The sequence below is a fragment of the Pan paniscus genome, chromosome 11 (genome assembly GCF_029289425.2).
Source record: "Pan paniscus chromosome 11, NHGRI_mPanPan1-v2.0_pri, whole genome shotgun sequence".
Classification (NCBI taxonomy): Eukaryota; Metazoa; Chordata; class Mammalia; order Primates; family Hominidae; genus Pan; species Pan paniscus.
In genome coordinates this window covers 105,716,870-105,741,933 of record NC_073260.2, presented here as the reverse complement: position 1 = coordinate 105,741,933, position 25,064 = coordinate 105,716,870, and the positions used below count along the sequence as shown (strand labels likewise).

Below are 25,064 nucleotides of genomic sequence, written 5' to 3'. Positions count from 1 at the left end.
CTAGACTTTCCCACGATTTTAGAGACACCAAACCAAAAAATGTTTAAAAACAACACTTTTTTTTAACTCACCATTTTTAACTGAACTAATTCAAATTTTTAAAAATCCTTTCTTGGCTAAACATGTCTGTGCTCTGAATATAGCCTTGAGGCTACCAATACCCCCTGGTTTGTATTCCATTTTCTATATTATCTGCTCATATATTACACCTCACTTTCCAGATAGAGTCAGAGTGTTATTCAAAGGGTAATCACAATTTATTTGATTAGATTATTCCAACAAAAACCATGTAATAATTTGGATGGAAGGGGAACAATTATTTTTTACTATTACTAAGAAGCCTGCTATAATAATAGAATAAGTAAGATTCTAGGGAAAGTTTTTGCCTCATTGCCAAATTTAGAAGCAGAATAGGACTATGAACCTCTTTCCTCTGTTTTATAAACAGAGGGATTTAAATAGCTGCTCTCTTGGGTCTCTTTTAGACCCAAGAGTTCTATGAATCTCTTGCATATATGATAATGAATGATAGCATTCTCTACCATGACTATCAACTCCCTTTATCTGAAATTCTGACGTTGAAAATTGACTCTGTTGTATTTTGGGGAATGGAAGACTAGATGGCAAAGAAGTAGTACAGCTTTTGTGATGAAGTCTTGGAAGAATAACAAATGAAAGGAAAATGTCTCAGAGAACTGGTGAAGACAAAGGGTACAGGGTAAATAGAGCTGACTATTGGTCAAATGCTGACTCAGGAGGCTGGAAATAGATGTAAAGGAGGCCTTGCAAGAAGGTCGGCAGGGAGTTAAAAACTCCTGCACTATAAAATGCAAAAGACATTGGGAAGGAAAACTAGACTAAGAAAAGATCTTGCATGTTAATATAACTATTATTTGTAACAAAGCAACTCTTAAGGGAATTGTCAGGTAGTGAGATCCAGAAAAGCTTCTGGCCAGCAAGGAATAGTAATGGAACATTAATAATCAGAATCCATTATTACTAATATCAGATGGATAAGATATTGTTGGTATTTATAAGGGTTTTCCTAGCTCATGCTGATTTTAGTCCCTCAAAGTTTATTTGACTCATGAGTCTTAAATTCTTCAACTGGAAATTTTCATTTCAGAGAAAATTTGAAGATTTAATTCCAGTGATCCTTGTGAGAAACCTGTGACAATTCTAGTATAAGCAGAGTCTAGCATTTCTTAAGACGTTTCTTTGATATACTCACTCTTTGTAAGGTATTGTTCATTGATTAAATCTGGATTAAATACAATTTGCTCAGTTTAGGGTATTAAAAATGTGTTAAATTTATAATACTTCATTGCTTTAAACTAAAATATTACCTTATACTGTACTCAAATATTGCTGTATACTCAAATATCTTAATTAGTACACATCACTGTTTTTTTTGTGTGTTTTAAACTGATATTTGGATCTTCCATGGATATCACAACTGTTTTCTTGAACTCTAATGGGGGTCACCCAGGGAGTCAATCTGGCATATGTTGTTTCCTAGCATTTCTAGAAATGGGTACTTTTTGGAATCTTCAACAAGGCCAGCCATGGTGTGACTTTTAAGCTCTCTGCATCTGTCCAGATATTGTTACCAGTTTACAAAGAATCTGTTGTATTTAAATTATTTCTTCTAATTACACTGGAATTCTCAGAGTTGTTAAAAATAGAAGCAGTTTAGTTCTTTCTAACAAATGTGTTACCTCTCCTCTTACCTGTCTTCCTCTTTCTTTTCTTTAACGTTTTGCTTTCTGTGTTTTCTGTATTCATCAGAAGGTCCCAGCACTGCTCCGCACAGAGTTTTGCCATTGTGTTATAGCAGAGATAGTGCTGGTGATAGCTAGCATTTATTCAAACTTCCTGCTGTGCTAAGCCATTGTTCTTACAGCTTTGCATGCATCCATTTACTTACTCCTCTCAGCCACTGTAGAAGTAGAAAACTGAGGCACAGAAATTAAATAACTTGCCTAAGGGTACTTAGCTATACTATGCAGAGATGAGCTCGGGACACCTAACCTGTAGACAGCCCTTTCTCCTGCCCCTGCCCCTGCCCACTGCAGGCATCACTAGCTCGTCGTGTGTTTTTGCTCTTCAGCCCTTATGAATGTAACTCGGAATCCGTATCTGCACAGTACTCCAGGAAAACTCTGTCAGTCATTAGATTTGGCTTCAGGATCTCAAACCTGTTTGCTGTTTGTGGGCCCTTTCTGAAGCTCTCATGAAATCTCCAAACCTGCCAAATCTGCCCAGCCTGCGGCCCTTGTGTCTGTTGTTGCCCCGTTTCCATTTATCTTCCACAAGTCTCTCTTCTCCCTGAGAATGAATACACATGCACACCTCCTAGCCTAAACTGCCTTAGCCAAACAGAGAATCTAAGTCCTTGAAGTACAACTCATTTTTGATGGCAAAGACTAGGGGAAATTATTTTGAAGTATATTCGTGACTTACAATGTTAGAGGAATGGAAGGAAGACCCATTGGATCCATCCATTCAGAGTCAACAAACGTTCATTAAGCCTGGGTTAAATGGCACTTACTAACTGTTACAGAAAAACAAACCTATAAATATATGATGGGTAAAATATGATAGTTTATTTCTTGCTCACATAAAGTCTAAAAGAATTGCACAACAGAGTTTTTGTATTTTGGGCCAAGAAGTGGCACACTTCACGTCTGTTCATGTTCCATCTGCTAGAACTCAGTTCCATGCTCATAGCTAACTGCAAAAAGGCTGGAAAATTATCTAGCTGTGTGCACAGGAAGAAGAGGAAAAGGGTTTGGCTGATAGCAAGTCACTCTCTGCCGTGGCTTCTAAAATGGAAGGCGGCATGGCAGTTTAAACAAAGTTTCTATTAGCAGAGGCCTGGGATTCAGCCCTGAGTAAACAGTACTTACAATGCTCTCTACTCTTGGCTTCATTCAAAAAACAAAGTTTCCATCTCCTCTGGCTTCTCTCTCAATCACCTTTATATTAAGCCAAAGATATTTTTCAAACACATATGTTCAGATTTTTTCCCACTGAATTTTGATTTTACCCCAAATCACATAGGAGAGAGACCTGAGCCAGAGCCCAGACTATGTGCAAGAATGGATTTCTGAGCATTGCTCCAGGGGTTACTCATCTGTCCCTGCCTGTCTCTCCAGAGGTCCTCATCCTTCAGGATCAAAATGGTGCCTGGTTGGCTGAACACTTCTGTTTTAAAGGCATCACAAGGCCATGCTCCTTCCTTAATGGCCTTCACATCCTTGGATGCTGACGTACAAGTTTGAGCCATATGTCAGGCTCTCCTTTTGTGTAAGAGCTGCCCTCGTTTACTAGTGAGGCTCTGTTTCCCCTGTTACGTTACTTCTAACAGGAACTATAATCCAAAAGCTGTACTGTGGGTCCAATGAGGTCTGAAGGAACCGTGCAAAAATGATTCTTGTAATGCTTCTGTTTCTGTGTCTGACTATCTTGGAGGGGCTTCACTTCTCATATTGGGCCTGATAAATTGAAACGCTTGCCTTTATTTCTGTTTCCTTATTTTTTCTTCAATTTATACAGATACAAAACTTGGCATATTCTCCTTCTGTTTGTATGGCTCTCATTCAGCTATAACACAAACAAATTTACAGATTAAATGAAAGAATGTAAACCCTATCAATTTCTATAAATTAACACTATTCTGTGAGCTGATGCTGACTTGCTAAAACTAAATGGCTGTTCACAAAGCATACATAGTACAGGCCGGGCGCGGTGGCTCACGCCTGAAATCCCAGCACTCTGGGAGGCCGAGGCGGGTGGATCACGAGGTCAGGAGATCGAGACCATCCTGGCTAACACGGTGAAACCCCGTCTCTACTAAAAAATACAAAAAATTAGCCGGGCGCAGTGGCGGGCGCCTGTAGTCCCAGCTACTCGGGAGCCTGAGGCAGGAGAACTGGCGTGAACCCGGGAGGCGGAGCTTGCAGTGAGCCGAGATCGCACCACTGCACTCCAGCCAGGGCGACAGAGCGAGAGACTGTCTCAAAAAAAAAAAAAAAGCATACATAGTACTGACTGCTGAGGCGCGGCGCATTCAGTGGAGGGCTCAGTAATGCTGACTTAGCTCTCAGCACCTTTTTCTGTTTTTCCTATTCTGAAAGCCCTTTTGGTACAGCGTGCCATGGCTTTTGTTATCTTAACACAAATGTATAATTTATCATTTCACTCCTTCTCTGCATCTATGTTTTTTTCTCCTTAGTTAACTTCTGTGGTTAAACTAGTACTAGTTAATATCAATGTGATTGTAATCGTGTCCACAAACATAGGTACTGGCAATCACATGGCAGTCATCACACAGCAGTAATCTATTAGTAGGTGATCAACCAGGTGATCTAAAGTAGGCTTATGTTGATTTTTTTTAAGTTGGCCACTAAAATAACAGCTCCAGCTTGAAAAATTGTAATAGAGATCTAGTGGCGTCTCAAAAGATATCTCTCACCAGGAAGAAGAGGAACCAGTTAAAGAAAAACTAAAAGAGTACAATGTATTGAATATCAAACCTGCCTCCATAACAGAATCATCTAGGAACTTGTTTAAAATAGAGATTACAGCTTCTATCCTGTCACCTGAGATTCAGATTTAGTAGTTCTGAAGTGGGACTCAAAATAGATGCTAACGTTTTTCTAATAGGTGTAAGAGGGTCAATTGATTAAGCAACATTATTTTCATTAAAATCTCTATTGATTATAAATACTTGGATAACTTTGTGCTTTGTCTTAACAATGGATCATGAAAGTAATAAGAATGTATAAGAAGTAGCCTGTGCTAACAACAGTGCTCCTCCTGACAAGAAAAAAAGGCCATTACTTTCCAGCAAAAACTCAATATAATTAATTAAGGCCTGGATTTCATTCAGTGACATTTGAATTTTATAGCTATACACTTGCAGCTATAAAAAACCACCTTTATTATTAAAATTCCTGTAGGAAAAATAACTTGGTAATTGTGACTCTAAAGCTCTCTGGTCCCTAACCTCATTTTCCCCACTGGCACAGTTGTTTTTATAACACAGTAGAGCAACTCTTGTATTATAGCAGGACAGATTATATTTTAAACAAGTGCCCTGGGAATTCTGAGGCAGCCATTCCACAGACAAAGATTTGGGACTACCTATCACAAGCACCAGACTTTAGGTCAAAGATCTGGGCTCCAGTTCAGCCCTACAACTTGCTAGTTCTGTTGCCTTGGACAAACCAGGGGGCCTTTCTGAGTCTGAGTTCTTTGTGTATGTAAAAGATAGTACTGTTGTTTCTGCCTCTCAGGGTTGTTATCCAAAAAATCCAGATAATGCACATAGCACACCATATAAACACATATTTTCACTTAACAGATACTTATTGAGAATCTACTAGGCGCCAGGCCTAGGTGATAGAAATAAAGAAGACAAGAGAGATGTCATCTCTGATGTTATCAAAATTACATAATGAAGTAGCAGGGGCTGGGAGGAGATACACAAATATAGAAGACAAATTCTGTTAGTTCTAGTGCTTATGAAAAAAGTAAAGTTGTCCCCATCTAAAGTATACATCTCTTCCCCTCCATACCACACACAGGGATGCATGCTTTATATGGAGTGGTTAGAAAAGGCCTCACTAGGAGGTGTTATTTTCACAGAGACCTGAACGACCAGAAGAGAGCCATGCAGAAGTCTGTAGGTGGAAGACGTCAGGGACAGGGAATGGCCAGGGCTGATGTGCTGCTGTGTTGGAGGAAAGGAAGGCCAGTGTGCTGGAGCACTGTGATTGATGGGGAGTGTGGGCTAAGTGAGGTAGGTGATATAGACCACTGGGTCTTAATGTACAGGGGACAGTTGGTCATGAAAAGGAGCTTGAGGCCGGGCATGGTGGCTCACTCCGGTAATCCCAGCACTTTGGGAGGCCAAAGCAGGTGGATCACCTGAGGTCAGGAGTTCAAGACCAGCCTGACCAATATGGTGAAACTCCGTCTCTATTAAAAATACAAAATTAGCTGGGTGTGGTGGTGCATGCCTGTAATCTCAGCTACTTGGGAGACTGAGGCAGGAGAATTACTTGAACCCAGGAGGCAGAGGTTGCAGTGAGCTGAGATCCCCCCATTGCACTCCAGCCTGGGCAACAAGAGCGAAACTCCGTCTCAAAAACAAAAAAAGAAAAGAAAAAGAGCTTGAAGTTTTGTTTTAATTGTACTGAAAAGGGACTGGAAAGTTTAAGCAGAAAAGTTGTATGGTTTGATTCATGTTTTAGCAAGATCACGCTGGCTGCCATAAAACTGTAGTGAGGGAAGAGTGAAAGTCAGAAGACCAGTTAGTCTGTATAGTAGTCCAGCCAGAGATTATGGTAGCATTAGATCATAGCAACAGAGATGCTGCTGACATGTAGGGTAGATTTGGAGTCAGAGCTGGGTAGCTCTAACTCTGAGTAGGGAGGTGAGGTCATGTATACCAGTGCTAATTCAGTATCATTCCAACTGCTTCCTCCCATTGTGGCCATACATTTACTATGCTCAACAATCATTATAGTACTAAATCACTCATCAGATGATACATAATCTCAAATGTATGGAATATAAGTTGTATAAGGAAAAAGGCCCCTGAACAGTCAAAATAGAGCCTATGCATGCATTCCAAGGTGAGTTTCTCAGAACATTATTCAAGTTTCTGCCCTTGAACACAGTTCTGATGAGCTTAATTACCTATGCCTAGAAGGCAAATAAAATGGCAAAGAAGAAAGAGGGATAGCTTCTATTATGAGGCTGTGGGACGGTACAAACAGGAATACAGGATAAATAGATGTGAGAGAAAACAAAAAATATAAAAAGCAAGTATAAGACTCCAAAGGGCATTTCTGAATTAAGGTTTTCTTCACATTTAATGAAAGCAGAGAAGAGTGAATATCACTGTAGAATATCCTGCCTGTAAAATGGTTAAAACAAAATTAAATCCACTTAACTTACAAAAGGTTAAGCTTGGGTTATATGAATATGATCTCATGTGGACCCTACTTCCCCAAGGTGTTCAATGAATGAGTCTTTTCATTGTATTTTGTAGTCATGTGCATGAAGCGCTGTATTTTATTCCCAGCTGATAAAGGCCTATTAAAACACAATGTACACAGGACTTCGACTTCTGGAAAGATGGCATAGTTACACTTTTCCCTATTCTTACTGCTAAGTACCACTAAAGGCCCTGTACATTATATATAAAACACACATAAGGAGACTAAAAAGTAAAGGGAAGAAAGCCAACTGACCAAAGACCTTGGAAATCAAACTGTAAATTTGTTGGGTTTTCTTTTTGCCTCATAAATCACAAACTTGGAGTTCAAGAAGCTGGCTACTGGTAAACACCAATGAGTACCAAAAAAAACAAAAAAAAAAAACCACCAGCTAGAAACCTTCTCTCTCTAACAAAAGGACTAGGAAAGGGGAAGCATAGCAAGACAGAAAACCTTTAGAAAATTCTACTCTATGCTAGCCAAATGCCACCGAAAACAGTGTGTCCACCACTACCTACACCAGCAAAGCCTGAGCAGGGAGCCTAGATGCCCCACCAGCCAGCCTCAAATGATGTGCCCCCCAACCCTCATGGAGGGGAGTATCAGAGATTTTCAGTCCTCGTTCATTACACCTACCAGGGTGTAATGTGGAGACCACATGGGGAGCCTGGAGTTCCACCTTCACCCCGCAGTGCCCACCTTCCCCTCCCCACTGGGGTGGTGTAGAGGAGGTCTCCTGGAGAGTGAGGACTTGTACCACCTGCCCAAGGTGAGGAGGCTCCTCCCACAGCTGTGTAGTGGGGACTATGTGGGGATCCAGAACTCCCACTCCTGCCCAGCAGTAATGAGGTGTCCAACACTTGGGTAACAAAAGAGGCCAAGTGGAGAACTTGGACTTAACCTGCACTGGGTAGTAACAAGGAGGCATCTCCCTGCTCCCATGCCTGAGTGGTTTTATAGAAAGCAGCTAAAACAGAAGGTTTACATAAGATCCAAAGTCTCATAACTAGAAAAATATACAGGCTTCAATTGAAACCTAGACATCATGAAAAAACCCACCTTCACCACCCTTATTCATTGTAGTGCTAGAACTTCTACCCAGTGCAGTAATGTAAGAAAAGGAAATAAAAGGCATAGAGCCTGGAAACAAAGAAATACAACTTGTCCCTATTTGCAGATGAAATGATTGTCTTTACAGACAATCAAAAGAAAACCAAAATAATTAGGTTAATGTAACAAAATATAACAGGACTTGTATCTCAGAAACAACAAAACTCTGATGAAAGAAATTAAAGAAGATAAATAGACATATTTATCATGGATTGGAAAACACAACAAAGTCAAGATGTCATTTCTTTCCTAATATACATGTTTAATCTAATTCCTGTCATAATCTTACTAATATTTTATACATGTAGAGAAGATTATTTTAAAATGTATATGAAAAAGCAAAGGAACTAGAATAGCAAAGAAGCAGGAGAAATCAGCCAACCTAATTTCAGAATTAGTTATATAGCTACAATAAATAATATTGTGTGGTATTGGTAGAGGGACAGACACATAGATCAGTGGAACAGAATAGAGAACTCAGAAACAGATCTACACAACTGTGCCCAACTAATTTTGACAAAAGTGCAAAAGCAATTCAGTGTAGGAAATATAACCAATAAGTGGTGAGAGAGCAATTAGACATCCATAGTCAAAAAATAAATGGGCTTTGACCTCTTATCTAAATGTGACCTCTCACATCTTACATAAAAATTAACTCAAAATATATCACAGACTTAAACGTAAAATGTAAAACTATAAAACATTTAGAAAAAAATAGGAAAAATCATCAGGACCTAGATCTAAGTAAATAGTTCTTAAACTTGATATCAAAAGCATAATCCTGTTTTTGCTTTTGTTGCCTATGTTTTTGGGATCTTATCTAAAAAATTGCTGCCCAGACTAATGTCATGAAGTGTTTCCTCTATGTTTTTTCCTAGTAGTTTTATCATTTTGGGTCTTACGTTTAAATCTTTGATCCATTTTTAATTTTTATGTAGTAAGAACTAGGGGTCTAGCTTCAGTTTTCCCAGCACCATTTATTGAGGAGACTGTCCTTTCTCTGTTCTGTGTTCTTGGCACTTTTGTTGAAAATGAGTTGGCTGTAAGTATGTGGATTCATTTCGGAGTTCTCTATTCTGTTCCATGGGTTTATGTGTCTATTTTTATGGCAATACCATGCTGTTTGGGTTACTGTAGCTTTATAGTATATTTTAAAATTAGGTGGTGTGATGCTTCCAGCTATGTACTTTTTTTTTTTTTTTTTTTGAGATGGAGTCTCACTCTGTCACCAGGCTGGAGTGCAGTGGCACAATCTCCGCTTACTGCAACCTCTGCCTCTCGGGTTCAAGTGATTCTCCTGCCTCAGCTTCCCAAGTAGCTGGAACTACAGGCTGTGCCACCACGCCCGGCTAATTTTTGTATTTTTAGTAGAGATGGGGTTTCACCATGTTGGCCACAATGGTCTCAGTCTCTTGACCACATGATCCGCCGCCTCAGCCTCCCAAAGTGCTGGGATTACAGGCGTGAGCCACCACACCCGGCCCCCAACTTTGTACTTTTCGCTCAAGGTTTCTTTGGCTATTTGGGGTATTTTATGGTTACAGACAAATTTAAAGATTGTTCTTTCTATTTTTGTAAAGAGTGTCATTTGTATTTTCACAGGGATTGCACTGAATCTGTAAATTGCTTTGTACAGTATGGACATTTGAACAGTATTAATCCTTCCAATCCATGAGCATGGGATATCTTTACATTTATTTGTGTCCTTTTCAATTTCTTTCATCAATGTTTTATACTTTTCATTGTAGACATATTTCACCTCCTTGGTTAAATTTGTTCCTAAGGGGTTTTCTGTAGCTATTGTAAATGGGATTGTTTCCTTGATTATTTTCAGGTAGTTTACTATTAGTATATAAAAACACTACAGATTTTTGTTTGTTGATTTTAAATCCTGCAACTTTACTGAATTTGTTTGTTCTAACAATTTTTTAGTAAAGTTGTAGGGTTTTCTGTATATGAGATCATGCCATCTGCAAACAAGGACAGTTTAACTTTTTCCTTTCCAATTTGAATGCCCTTTATATGGTTCTCTTAACTAATTGGTTTGGCTAAGACTTGCAGTACTATGTTGAAGAAAAGTGGTGAACATGGATATTCTTGTCTGGTTCCAGATCTTAGAGGAAAAAATTTCAGTTATTCCCCATTCAGTATTATATTAGCTGTGGATTTGTCATATATGGCCTTTATATTCCTGAAGCCTTCTCAACCTAATTTGTTATGAGTTTTTATCATGAATGGATGTTGAATTTTGTCAAAAGCTTTTTCTACATCTATTGTCTTTCTTATAATAGCCATTCTAACTGGGGTGAGATGATACCTCATTGTGGTTTTGGTTTGGATTTCCCTGAAGATTAGTGATGTTGAGCATATAGTTTTTGTCCTTCATTCTGTTCATGTGATATATCACATTTGTTGATCTGCATATGTTGAACCATCCTTGTGTCTGCAGGATGAAACTTCTTCACGGTGAACAATCTTTTTAATGTGCTGTTGAATTTGGTTTGCTAGTATATTGTTAAGGATTTTTATATACATGTTCTTCAGGGATCTTAGCCTGTAGCTTCCTTTTTGTTATTGTGTCCTTGTTGGTTACATCAAACTGAAAAGCTTCTGCACAGCAAAGGAAACAATCAACAGAATAAAAAGACAATCTACAGAATGAGATAAAATATTTGCAAACTCTTTATCTGGCAAGGGATTAATATTCAGAATACGTAAGGAACTCCGACAACTCAACAACAACAAAAAATAATTTTCAAAAATGGACAAAAGATAAAAAAGAACAGGATCAAATTCTTTGTAGGAACGTGGATGGAGCTGGAGGCCATTACCCTTAGCAAACTAACGCAAGAACAGAAAACCAAATACTGCATGTTCTCACCTATAACTGGGAGCTAAAGGATGAGAACACATGGACACAGAGGGAAACAACAGATGCTAGGGCCTAGTGGAGGGCAGGAGGAGGGAGAGGATCAGGAAAAATAACTATCAAGTACTAGGTTTAATACCTGGCTGATGAAATAATCTGTACAACAAACCCCCATGACACAAGGTTACCTATGTAACAACCCTGCATATGTGCCCCTAAATTAATTAGTTAATTAATAAGGGCAAAAGACCTGAATAAACGTTTCTCAAAAGAATACATACAAATGGCCAACAGGCATATGAAAAAATGCTCAACATCACTAATCTTCAGAGAAATGTAAACCAAAACCAAAATGTGATATCACCTTACCTCTGTTAGAATGGGTACTATCAAAAAGACAAAAAATAGCAAATACTGGCACAGATGTGGAGAAGAGAGAATTCTTATACTTTGTTAATGGGAATGTAAATTAGTGTAGCCATTATGGAAAACAGCTTAGATGTTCCTCAAAAAATTAAAACTAGAACTACCATATGATCCAGCAATCCTACTCCTGGGTATATATGCAAAGGAAATGAAAACAGTAATCAAAGTGATATCTGCACTCCAATATTTACTGCAGCACTATTCACAATATCCAAGATATAGAATCAATCCAAGTGTCCATCAACAGATGAATGGATAAAGAAAATATGGTATATATGTACAGTGGAATACTTTTCCACCATTAAAAAAAAAAAGAAAAAGAATGAGGCCAGGCGTGGTGGCTCATGCCTGTAATCCCAGCCCTTTGAGAGGCTGAGGTGGGTGGATCGCTTGAGCCCAGCCAGGAGTTTGAAACTAGCCTGGGCAACACTGGGAAACCCTGTATCTACAAAAAAATACAAAAAATACAAAAAAAAAAATTCTATCCAGGTGTGATGGTATACACCTGTAGTTTCAGCTACCCAGGAGGCTTAGGTGGAAGGATCACTTGAGCTTGGGAGGCAGAGGCTGCAGTGAGCCAACATCACACCACTGCCCTCCAGCCTGGATGCCAAAGCAAGACCAACCCTGTCTCAAAAAAAAAAAAAAAAAATGAGAAAAAAAAAAGAAATCCTGTTATTTGCAGCAACATGGATAAACCCGGAGGTTATTATGTTAAGTGAAATTATCCAGGCACAGAAAGACAAACTTTTCTTTTTATGGATCATGTTTTTCAAAATTTTTTCATTGACACATAATAATTGTACATATTTATGGGGAACAGTGTGATTTTTTTGGATACATGTATACATTGTATAAAAATCAAATTAGGGTATTTAGCGTATCCATCACTTCTTACATTTATCATTTCTTTGTGGTCAGGACATTCAAAATCCTTTCTCCTAGATATTTTGAAATATACACATAGTCACCCTACTGTGCAATATAATACCAGAACTTATTCCTCCTATGTAACTATAACTTTGTGCCTCTTGACCAATCTCTCACTATCTTCCTCTCCCCGCTCCCTTCCCCAGTCTCTGTTAACCACTATGCTACTCTCTACTTCTATAAGATCAACTTCTTTAGATTCTACATATAAGTGAGATAATGCAGTCTTTCTCTTTCTGTATCATTTCTTTTTTGAGACAGAGTCTCGCCCTGGAGTGCAGTGGTGTGATCTCGGCTCATTGCACCTTCCACCTCCCAGGTTCAAGTGATTCTCATCCCTCAGCCTCCTAAGTAGCTGGGATTACAGGTGCATGCCACCACACCCAGTTAATTTTTGTATTTTTAGTAGAGACGGGATTTCACCATGTTGGCCAGGCTAGTCTCAAACTCCTGGCCTCAAGTGATCAACCCACCTCAGCCTCCCAAAGTGCTGGGACTACAGGCATGAGCCACTGCACCCAGCACTCTCTATTATTTCTTATAACTGCATGTGAGTCTACAATTACTTTAAAGTGAAAAAATTTAATTTTAAAAAAGGGCCCTGTAAAACATGATGTCGAGGGTTATTTGTTAATTTAATGATTAGAATGCATAAATCATCTCAATTTGTATAACATGCTCTGTCTTCAAACTTTTCAACCCTTGGTCTTTTACTGACAACACTGCGGTAGGTAGGTAGGTAGATGCTTTTATACTGTGCGCTTGCAATTTTTCAAGAGAAAACATAGTTAGTGGCAAAAGTCTGGGTAGACCAGCCATGCATTGGTGGTTAGCCCATATTTCAAAGGAGTGCCCCAATTTCCACAGTCACCACCAAGTAACATCTCATATTCTTTCTTATCTTCAGGAAAGCCACTAGTGAAAACGTCACGAATGACAGTGATCAACACGGAGAAGCCTGCAGTCACAGTCGATATAGGAAGCACCATCAAAACAGTGCAGGGAGTGAATGTGACAATTAACTGCCAGGTTGCAGGTGAGAAATTCCTGTTCATTTGTTCACACGTTAATGGAGCCCTGTGCTAGGTTGGGGATACAAAGACAAATTAGACACAAATTCTACTCTCAGGGATATAGTGCTAGTAGGAAAGCCAAAGCATGAACCTCAGTCGCTCTGAAAGTAGAAAGTGCTACAGAAATTTAGAGGAAGAAAGATTAATTCTGACTGAGACAGATAGGTAAAATTGATATTTTTATGTGTATGTTTTTCTTTAATCTTAGCCTTCCATACAGATAGAATGTGAACATGCAAAGATGGGGGCAAGGAGTTCCAAGTGGACAAAGGAGAGTGATAAATTCATGGAAGTAGAAAATCCTCTAGGCTGTAGAGAGAACTGTGTGAGCTTTAGTCTGGGTGGAGCCCAGAGTGCAGAAATGCAGGTGGGAAGTGACATTAAAGAGCCATGCTTCCAAAAGACAAAGCCACCAGCATTGAAGAAAATGGATTGAAGAAGGGAAATACTAGGACAGAAAGGCCAAGTAAGACCCATCACTGTAGTTTAGAGGAGAAGTCATGGAGGCCTGAACTCAGGGCAGTGAGGATGGGAAGGTAAGGACTGGATGGACATGAGAAAGATGGCAAGAGGTAAGACCAACAGCAGCGTGGAGCTTGCTCGAATCAGAAGTGGGCAGGAGTTATTAGAGAAGATAGCCAGTGGAGTTCTGATACAGGCATTGCCCTCAGGTGGGCCTTGCAAACTCAGAGGTCAACAGGGACCAGGAAGGCACAGTGAAGCAAGGAGTAGTAGACAAGAGGGGGTGGTAATATGCTCTGTATAAAAATATTTACCTTCAATTAAAAGACAGAAAACACCTACATATAGCAGAATGAGGCCCAGCTACTATTTTTCCCTTCATGTAGACCACTCATTTGTCATGTGTACCCTAGGGGTTTCACTGCCACAATGGGATGAAGAAATGAATGGTTCTTGTGCCATTGGGCAACTAGTTTTCTAATTGCTGTCCTCATCAGATATACCCCACAGTGGCATGGCCACACCAAACCCAGGTTCCCCGATCATACCCTGTCTGCAGAGTAGATAGGCAGTGGCACCCCATGCTTTGGTGGTTTCTTCATCTTAGATCTTCATCATATGAAGGTTTACCTCAATTTGTTACTTATAAGACATGAAAACCCATTTTAGAGTAAGTAGGAGGAATATCTTAACCTAGGGCTTACTGTTTCCAAATAACAGCCAAGTCTGATTTTCTCTGAAACATTCTGATAGCTTTAGGATATCTGAAATATGGCCAGACCTGGTGGCTCACGCCTGTAATCTCAGCACTTTGGGAAGCTGAGGTGGGCAGATTACTTGAGCCCTGGAGTTGAAGACCAGCCTAGGCAACATGGCAAAACCTTGTCTCTACAAAAAAATACAAAAATTAGCCATGTGTGGTGGCGCATGCCTGTAGTCTCAGCTGAGGGAGGCTGAGATGGGAGGATCGTTTGAGCCCAGAGGTCAAGGCTGCAGTGAGCCATGGGCATGCCACAGCACTCCAGCCTGGGTGACAGAGCGAGACCCTATCTCAAAAAAAAAAAAATTAAGATATCTGAAATATAAATATATCTTTGTAAGTGTGCATTAGCTTTGCCTTTGTAAAGCTTCTCATGGCCTTTGTGATGCTTCCCTTCCAGCCTCATCAGTGAAATCTAGAACCAAGTCCCTTCAGCCCCTGTACTCCTAGATAGGGAGTAAGACAAAACCCCTGACAGGGATTGGCATGAATGAGCTACCCCTCTGTGCAGGGATTAATGGTGGTGCCAGTAGAGCCCTTTCTGCAGAACCATCACCCCTCAACACACACCTGATCACTATGGACACATGCTTTAGTGATGAAACACTGGTGATATGATGGACCATGTTGTGTATCTTCTTGAGAGGTGGAACTGGTAGAAGTAAAAGAATAGGGGAGGGGCCGGGCATGGGGACTCACACGTGTAATCACAGTACTTTGGGGGGCCAAGGTGGGTGGATCACCTGAGGTCAGGAGTTTGAGACCAGCCTGGCCAACATGGTGAAACCCTATCTCTACTAAAATTACAAAAATTAGCCAGGCATGTTGGCAAGTGCCTGTAATCACAGCTACTCAGGAGGCTGAGGCATGAGAGTCACTTGAACCTAGGAAGCAGAGATTGCAGTGAGCCGAGATCGAACCACTGCACTCCAGCCTGGGCAATAGAGCAAGACTCTGTCTCAAAAAAAAAAAAAAAAAAAATAGGGGAGGAAAGTGCAGCAAAACAAGGAAATGGGCATTTAAAGGAGATTGAGAGAACCAGAATCTGGTTGAGGAAGTATTTACGTTGGGGAGCCTAAGATATTAAAACGAGCTTTGGCCACTCTTTCGTGCCGCCTAGGGCCCTCTCTCTGGGACTTCATCCAGAGGCTCACTTGATAACCTTGTAGTGAGAACCTGATATACCTAGTTTTCCCTGGCTATGACATTGCAGTCTTTATTTTTGTTTTTATCCATAAAACCATCTGTATTAATGCTGATTAACTAAAATAATTATTTGTATATTTGTCCTTATTCCTCTTGTTAAACAAGATACTCATTCAAAGTAGGTGGGAAAGAGCCTGCTTATAATTACACAGTGAATTTGCTGGACAAGGAAATCATCTGTGAGCTTAGTCTCCAGTTAAAACACTGACAGCTATAATGCTAAATGCCAAATGGCAGAGGATTACTTTTACTTTGCTGCTATAAGCGGCTCTTAAGTCTCTTTCCTTACTCTTGGTCACCTTTATCCCATTCCTAGTCAGGCAGCTTAGTGACCTCCTGATTGGTTAGGTGGGATTCTCTAAGCACCAATAACACTGCCAGTAGGTAATACTCTAGCTTGAGAATTTGCAACCCAGATTCTCGTAATAGACAGGGAAGTGGGACTCCATAAGGGCCTGCTTAAAGCAGTATTTTATGTCATATTCATTCATGTTATTCATTTAGCAGTTTTTTATGGAGTATTTACTCCAGGTTAGATCAAATTTCTCCTAATCCAAGGAGCCACAGATAAACAAGATACAATTTTCAGGAAGCTCACAGTCTGGGAAGGAGAAAAGTTATGAAATACGTAATGATAATACAACGCGATATGTAGATACGGTTGTTTTCTTATTATAAAATATTAGAGTATTAAAGAAATTTTAGAAAACACAGAAAAATTTAAGAGGCCAAAAAGGAAAGAAAACAGCTTGTTCAAAGTCGTTCTCTCCAAACTCAACCACAGCTGACATTTTATTAATTTCCTTAATGATTCCCTTTTATCCTGCTTTATTTCCTCTCAGTAATAAACATTTGTCTGTGTCATAAGCATAATTTTAATGGCTATATAATAGCCTATATTAAGAATATTATGTAATTTACCTAGACTGACTCACATGTTTGAATTGTTAGCAATTTTTCATTAAACAACTTTTTGCATACATGTGCTTTCAGCTTATAAAATGCAGCCTCACATTCTTCCCAATCCTGAAGCATCAACAGCATTAGGCAATGAGTATGATAGGCTTTTTCTTGAAAAGTGACGTAATTCACTGTATCACTCCCATGCTCGTTCTCTATTTGTTCTCTGAAGAGGTCAGAAAACTGAGTCGGCGATAAAGGATCAGAGGAAGAAGCAGTGTTTCAGTAAATGGGAACAGAATGTGCAAAGGGCCTGAGGTAGAAAGAGCATGCTGCATTTAAAGAAGTAAAACCTGGCTGATGGTGTGGCTATAATATCAAGAGCAGAGAAGAAAGTAGCATATGAGGCTGAGGAGGTGTGGGTAGGCAGTGGCTAGATCTTACATGTTCTCATAGATTATGGTACAGTTTAGGTTTTTCTCCTAAAAGCAAAGGAAGTATTTGAAGGACTTACTTAGGAGATAAAATCAGCAGGACTAAGGATGCAGAAATAGTTCAAGAGTCAGTGATGGGTGGTGTATTAGGATAGATTAGACTCTGGTATCAAGTAGACCCCCAAATGTATAATGGCTCAAATACAATAGAAGGTTTATTTTTGCTTATCTAAGAGCCCAAAGTGTACACCTGGTCATCTGGAGAGGGTCTGCCCCCACAGTGTCATTCAGGGTCACAGGATGCTGGTGGGTCTGACATCTGGAACACATGCCTTCCAAGGTCTCCGTAGGGGTTACCTCTATCCTATCAACCAGGAGAGGGGAAAACAGAATATGGGGGATGGTTGAGAAGGCTTTTAAGGGCCACACCTGGAAGGAGCATACATTAAGACTTTTCACATTCCTTTAGTCACATGGCCACGCACAACTACAAAGGATGCTGGGGAAGGTAGGCTCACTGGGTACTCAGGAAAAAGAGGGAAACTGGTTTTGTGAACAGCTATCATTGTCTGCCACAGTCAGTATGGAGAAACGTGGAAGGCTGGAAACCTTCTTTCCAGACTGCCTTGGTTTTTTAGAATAATTGACAAGACTGACAGTTGAGTTACTGTATCCTTTCTCTTTTCTTTCCCTAAGCCACCCTAACTCCACACCTCCTAGGAAGCTTCTAGAATTTCCCATGTAAAGGTGCACCTTTGAGTGGAAACCCACCTTGAGATGTTGACACACCGCCATGGTGTGGGCAGCCTTCCAAATGTAATAAGGGATCCAGTTAACAAGAATACCCTGTCTGGGACTTTTTTAAAAAGAATATTTTAGCATCACCCTACCTGGCAGCTCCATGGACATCAAAGGCACTGGACCTTGTAATCATATCAAGTTACCACCCATTATGACTAAGCTCTTTTACTGATCCTTTCAAGCAGCAGGGAGAGCATGGGGCTGTTGAAAAGATACACCACAGGGGAAAATGCAAACATGGGTTCTTTTCCTTCACTGTTTTAAGATACAAATAATACCAGGGAGGTTAGCACGTGGAGCCTATCCAAGTAGCTGGTCCACAACAACATAGCTTTTGGATTTTGTTCTGTGGTAGAGCATATTTTCTGTCATTTCCAGGTGTTTGTTTTTGTGGCATTCGCTGTCACACCACAGCAGGCTAGAAAAGATCATCTCCCACAACCTGACCAAGCTTCTCAACAAGAAAGAGCTAAAAAGCCAGAACACATGGATTCTGGAACCTCTCTCCTGACAACACCTTGGTTTTACAACCACAGCAGAAACATTAATTCTGAAAGTAGAAAGGAATTAAGCCTTTGACAGTTCAGAAATAGTAAAGCAGCAGTTCAGATTTTCTCTCAAGAGTCAGGCTAGTATAATGGCAGGCGGTGTACACTTGTTAAGATGGGGACTGTTGGCATTAAAGGTATCTCAGTTTGAATCCCCACCCTGGCACTGGTGGGTTACCGATTGGCTGTGGGGTAGGGAACTGGGGGGAACAGAAACTCTGTTCTGATGTAGTGATGTAATCGTTCAGGCATCCAAACAAATGTGACCTTAGGCAGATTTCTTAATCTCTATGAGACCCTTTTTCTCATAAAATGGAGTTATTAAATAGTCCTGCTTCACAGGATCATTGTGAAAAATAAGTGATTGTGTTTATAAAATGTTTGACTTATAGCAAATATTCAACGTTATTTCTCCCTTTAACACACTCAGGATACGTTTGCATGGCTCAGTACACTCCGATGTTGAGGTATTCTGAACATCAGTATTAGGCATGTGTATCACTACCTTTTCAAGGGACTCTGTGGAACATTCAAGGGCTGGTGAAGTTTTTTAAAGCATCGTTGTCATCTCCTGAGAGAAAAAGAAAAAAAAACTTTATAACACCTCAATTATTGTTTTCTATTTCCTCATTCTACATGCGTAATGTCAGAGCCAGTTATGGAAGGACTGGCTGTCACTCAAAGGTGTCTTCGTAATATCATTCTCCACCTAAGGCCCACAGTTCCAGGCAGGAAGTCCTCAAAATGTGGCACCAGTAACAATACCTACATCGGCAAACTCATAATGCAGATCTGTGCTTGAATGAATCTGAGAGAGGTTTGCCAGTAGATTAAAGAATGATTCCCACTTAATTTCTCTTCCCTTGGGACTGCTGTGAGGTCCATGGTTCCAGGTTTACAGAAACTGGAGGTTTCTTCCTCCACCCTGCTATTCTGAACGTTTCCATTTCTCCCATGAAGTCCCCTGCTGTCACCAGAGGAATTCAGCCCTTTTGGTTTATATCCAGTCCTGTCTTCTCAAACAAGCACAATTTTAGAATGGCATGAGATAGACAGACATCAAGGGAATGGAAGAAGCTTGCAAGCCATTCCTGGGGGAGTGAGAAATAGCTCCCAGGTCTGTTTCCATCCCTGGGTTCTCTCCCTTCTCCCTCTGTTCCACCCTCCCTCCTCCCCTCTGTCACTCTCACTCTCATTTTCTCTCCCCCTGAGTCTTTGTGTTTGCTGCCCACAGCCCTCCTCAAAGGAAGATGCAGGCAGTAAGTGCTGCATGTGAGCAATGTGAGGGAAAGAGGATGAATAATGGTAGAAAATGGTTTGCAGGGCCGGCATGGTGGCTCGTGCCTGTAATCCCAACACTTTGGAAGGCCAAGGCAGGTGGATCATCTGAGGTCAGGAGTTCAACGCCAGCCTGGCCAACATGGCGAAACCCTGTCTCCACTAAAAATACAAAAATTAGCTGGGCGTGGTGGTGCACGCCTGTAATTCCAGCTAACTTGGGAGGCTGAGACAGGAGAATCGCTGGAACCCAGGAAGCAGAGGCTGCAGTGAGCCGAGATCATGCCACTGCACTCCAGCCTAGGTGACAGAGCAAGACTCCATCTCAATAAGAAAGAAAAGGAAGGAAGGAAGGAAAGAAGGAAGGAAGGAAGGAAGGAAGGAAGGAAGGAAGGAAGGAAGGAAGGAAGGGGAAGGAAAAGAGTTTGCAGGAACTCATTTTTCCTTGTTCTTTCAGGAGAAAAATAGCTAAGAGTGCATTTCTTCAATTTACTTCTGAGGCTGTCTCCTAAATGCCATGGATTTTTTTTTTTTTTAATGGGAAAAAAACTAAGCTCAGGGTCCAAAGTCCAAGCTGGCATGGACAGGCATCATGATGCTCTTGCTCTCCCTAGTGGTGCTGCAATGAAAAATCAGCTGTTCCACCCCTCACCTGTGTCTTTTCTCCAGGTATCTTTAGAGATGATGCCAACCTGGCCCCTCTTACACACTTGAGCATAAAGTATCCTACTGTTAGAGCCAGATTAGCGTGTGCCTCTCTCTGATGTGACAAGGCTGTGGTATCCAAGTCTCCACCCACTTTCGGTAGCCCTGCCTCTCTTTCTCTAGCCAATTTCAAGGACACGTAACAGATACACAGGCAACTCCTTGAAGACACTCTGCATTCTCAACAGAAGGCTAGCCATTAAGGGCAAACTGCCCTTTCCCCAAAGGCAAAAACCAGCCCCAGCTCAGGGAAAACACTAGACCACTAGACTAAAGGTCTGGCTCCTTGGCCATTCTTGGCTTTGACCCCATTTCCCGGGACTTGACCCTTTTTTTTTTTTTTTTTTTTTTTTTTGAGAGACAGAGTCTTGCTCTGTCACCCAGGCTGGAGTGCAGTGAGGTGATCTCGGCTCACTGCAACCTCTGCCTCCCAAGTTGAAGTGATTCTCCTGCCTCAGCCTCCTGAGTAGCTGGGATTACAGGTGCCCACCACCATGCCTGGCTAATTTTTGTATTTTTAGTAGAGACAGGGTTTCACCATGTTGGTCAGACTGGTCTCAAACTTCTGACCTTGTGATCTGTCTGCCTCGGCCTCCCAAAGTGCTGGGATTACAGGCATGAGCCATCACGCCCGGCCAGGACTTTACACTTTAAGCATGCCCTGGATACATGCCAGTGAGTTCTATAAATAAACTGTGTGAGCTGGGTCAGCAGGCTGAGTTGTGTAGGGGAGGGTGCTTTCTGCTCCCTAGAGACCTGTGAATCCGTGCCACATATGTTCAGTCTCTCAACATACTCAGATCCCAGCCTCCTATAGGATCCTCCTAAAACAGCATCTAGGAAGGCTCATCCTAAACTCTCAGGGCCTGTTTTCCAGCATGTCAACCACAAGGAAACTTCCTGAGGAATTCATGGGGTCCCTAGAGCACAGAGCCTGGCTTCCAAAGAGAGAGCCCATCCCAGGTCAGCAGATGATCTCCCCATCCCATCTCTCTCACAGAAAATAAACTTGGATTGTGGAAAGAGTTGAGCACTTTCCTTTTGTCCTTTTCCTGTGGTTCTACTGATACTACCATTTCATGTTCTCTTGCTCTGAGAAGATATGCAGGCTTCCAAAAATACAAGCATGTTTTCTACATAAGAGTGTCAATTCCAGTAACAATCTAGCAGCTTCCATTTGTCTAGTTCATACATATATTTTAACGTTGTATAGCTTTGCACTTTTTATTAAAATATATCTATACAGAAAAGTACATGTATCATAAAGGTACCAAGTGAACACTCCCCACCAGACCAGCCCCAGGTCAAGACACAGAGCACCGCCAGTGGCCAAGCCACTTGTCCCATTTCTCAGTCACAACCCCTCCCCATTCATTCCACTGACTACTAACAGCATAGATTAATGTTACCAGGTTTTTTTTTTTTTACTTACGGAAAGGAAATTATACAGTATGTACTCTTGTGTCTGGCATCTCTTACTCAACATTATGTTTATTTCATGTAGTTTCATTTTCACTGGTGTATACATTTGGTTCTCATGTTTTTCAAATACATTTTCTCCAAAGAATTTGGGTACTCTCCTTCCACCTTGGCAAGCCCCCCCTGCCAGCTGCCTGTTTCCTCCTCTTTGTACTGGCCTCCCTCTTCCTGTCTCATCACTGTAAGTTTAAAAGGCAAAAGATCTGGAGACAACTGAGATGTTTATCTTGTATCAACATTTATTCTGATTCTTTGGTCACCCTGAAGTCTATATCCTTATCCTACCAGGCTCTGGGCATTATTTAGTCTGGCCAAAGCCTGGTAGAAGATGTCCCTGTAGAGCAGCCCCAGGGAAGGGGGATTCAAGAAGCTATAAATGCCTCTGGGCTCACCTGAATGTGTTTGACTGATGAGTGGGTTGTTTTTTTTTTTTTTCTTCTTCCTAGGAGTGCCTGAAGCTGAAGTCACTTGGTTCAGGAATAAAAGCAAACTGGGCTCCCCCCACCATCTGCACGAAGGCTCCTTGCTTCTCACAAACGTGTCCTCCTCGGATCAGGGCCTGTACTCCTGCAGGGCGGCCAATCTTCATGGAGAGCTGACTGAGAGCACCCAGCTGCTGATCCTAGGTAAACACTTCAAAGCTGGCTGCCTCTGCTGCACCCTGTTGGGAGTGACTATCTAACCCACCCTCTACCTCCTTTGTGCCCTAATCCAATTAAGGACATAAAAGGTAAAATTGATATCCCTTCACTTCTTCCCAATTTAGGGCCTTTCGATAGAACACAAACTTTGAGCCCAAACGAGAGCTTGAACCTTGGCTCTTCCATTTACTAACTGCCTGGCATTGGGCAAGTTACTTCACTCTGCTAAGCCTTAGATACTGGTCTCTATGTGGAGACTCCAGACAGGAGGATTGCAAGGGCAGAACAGGTATCTCAAACAGAGATAACCTAATTAAAACAATTGTCCTTAACTCTTCCTGCATTAAGGACTTCTTTGAGAATCAGATAAAAACTATGGATTCCTCCTTCTAGAAAAATTCATACATGTAATATTTTTCATATAATTCCAGGAAGCTTATGGTCCGGTCCATTTAAAGTCTTCACATGTACCCATAAACATAAGACCCCTGATTAAAGAGTCTGGCATGGCTCCTGGTATAAAATGGGTGCTTAAAAATAATTGCTGGGACACCATCCACCATCTGATTATTGCCCAGTTCTGGACTCAGCCATGTTGCAAGCTATAACCGTTTTTGCCCCCTGGACTAGGGACACCCTGCTGTTCTTCCCCCACTGAGTCTGGGTGCTAGGGAGATAAAGTTAAAAAAAAAAACAAAAAAATTTTTTTTGGCTTTCTCAAAAAAAAGAGCAATTATTAGAGCACTTATGCTCTAATTATGCTCTTTCTCACCTAGAGAAAGCTGTCATTCTAAGGAAAAAAGGGAAAGATGTAAGAAATAATAATTCATGCCACACATACATATGTAAACATACATTACAGACTTCCTCAGGGAAAAATATTTAAACTTTACACTTCTGTTTTCACACCGAGAGTTGAAGATATACCAACACATAGGTCCTTCTAGACCCTGCCCACTCAGATTTCAGAGAGGCCCAAACAGGTTTTCATCTCACTGGTGGCTGCATAAACCTCCAGCCATCTTAAGAAGCCACAGAAAACTGGCTCAGAGAAAGATGTTATTTGTTCTGCGCTGGGTTTCATCCAGCTGAGCTGCTAGTCTGGAGCCCAGAGACCAGGGAATATTGCCCCACACTGAGTTACGGTGCTTACCAACGAGATTTTTCTCCCTAATAATCCTTCCTTGTTGTCTCTGCTAACACAGATGAAAGTCTAAGATGTATGGCTGCTACTGTGGCTTTGCCAATGAAGTGTGTATGTTCTGTAGGCAGGTGCTTACTGCATTCCAACTCTAATACAGTGTAGCAGTGAACACGGTGTTCAAAGAGCAAAACATCTTCCCCATTTTCATCAAACTTAATGGGGAAAAAAAATCACTGTCAAGACTCTTAAGTTTAAGGCTTTCCTTGATCACAGTTCTTGGTTTATTAAGGAAAGTTTGTTAGCTTTTAGTAGGTACTTTATGAACATCAAAGCAATGTCTCATTTAATCTGCAAAAATGTAGCTTAATTTTTAAAGGGGGCATTTTGTGGATGAAACTGAGATTTCACCCCAAGTGTCGTGACTTAACCTGTACTATGAGGACTTGAAGTGTAGTAAGGCAGACTTTCATCCACGTATTCATATAGTCCATTGGACAGATATTCATTAAGTGTTGCCATTTTATGTTGCTGACATTAAGTTCCATGTCACCTGGACACTGGTAAAGTTTTAGGAGAAATATAAGTGGTGGCCTCTACCCCTGGAGAATTTACAGTTTTCCTGGGAAGAGCAAATGGACATGCACTGAAAAGGAAAATTACTTTCAAAGCTGTAAGGACATTAGGAGGGGCCGACAATTGGCCCAAAAAGAGCTGATTGTTTTGAAGATGGAAAGTACCCTCCCCTTTTTGCTCTTAGTAAATAAGCAAAGCTTCCATGAGTTTCAAGAGGAAGTATTGAGGAGGAGAGAAAGAGAGATGCTTTGAGTAAACTGCCACCATCAGTTCCTAAAATCATGGTATTCCAGAGTAGAAAGAGATCTTAGAAAGGAACCTCACTTTGTAGATGAGAAAACTAAGGCTCTGAGGACTTAAATGACCTAATTAGTGAATGACAGAGCCATGGCTCAAACTGAGGGTTCCTGAACCCAGGCATGATGTTTTTCTCTATGCCATATGAAAAGGATTCTTTTTAAAGTATATTATATATATATGTGTGTGTGTGTGTGTATATATATGTACACACACACACACATATGTAATCTCAAGTTCATCATTGTTTTCTCTATACAATGGTCTTTGTCAGTCAGAAAGAGTGAAGGTATGTTTTTCAAGTAGACTCAGGCACCATCATGACTTATTAATTCACCAGCCCTAACAAGTGCCTTACAAGGTGCCAGGCACGTAGTAGGGCTGTTGCAGAATGCTGTTGAAATGACCATCCATTTCA

The 25,064-nt window shown here is 40.9% G+C and overlaps 2 protein-coding genes across 4 annotated transcripts in view; one reads left to right on the top strand and one right to left on the bottom strand.

The window, feature by feature from the left end:
- Positions 1-25,064, top strand: part of ADAMTSL1 (ADAMTS like 1) — a 1,021,291-nt gene that overhangs the window by 911,247 nt on the left and 84,980 nt on the right. For all 3 annotated transcript variants that reach the window (XM_034967210.2, XM_063594468.1, XM_003822608.5), the window contains 2 exons: positions 13,253-13,381; positions 22,438-22,617. In XM_034967210.2, the coding sequence (XP_034823101.1) occupies positions 13,253-13,381; positions 22,438-22,617 (309 nt within the window). The remainder of the gene's footprint in view (positions 1-13,252; positions 13,382-22,437; positions 22,618-25,064) is intronic.
- Positions 1,776-25,064, bottom strand: part of SAXO1 (stabilizer of axonemal microtubules 1) — a 237,103-nt gene continuing 213,814 nt past the window's right edge. The window contains exons 11-12 of the mRNA XM_063594469.1: positions 19,035-19,100; positions 1,776-3,606 (exon numbers count right to left, since the gene is read on the bottom strand). The gene's annotated coding sequence lies outside the window, so the exon portion shown is untranslated. The remainder of the gene's footprint in view (positions 3,607-19,034; positions 19,101-25,064) is intronic.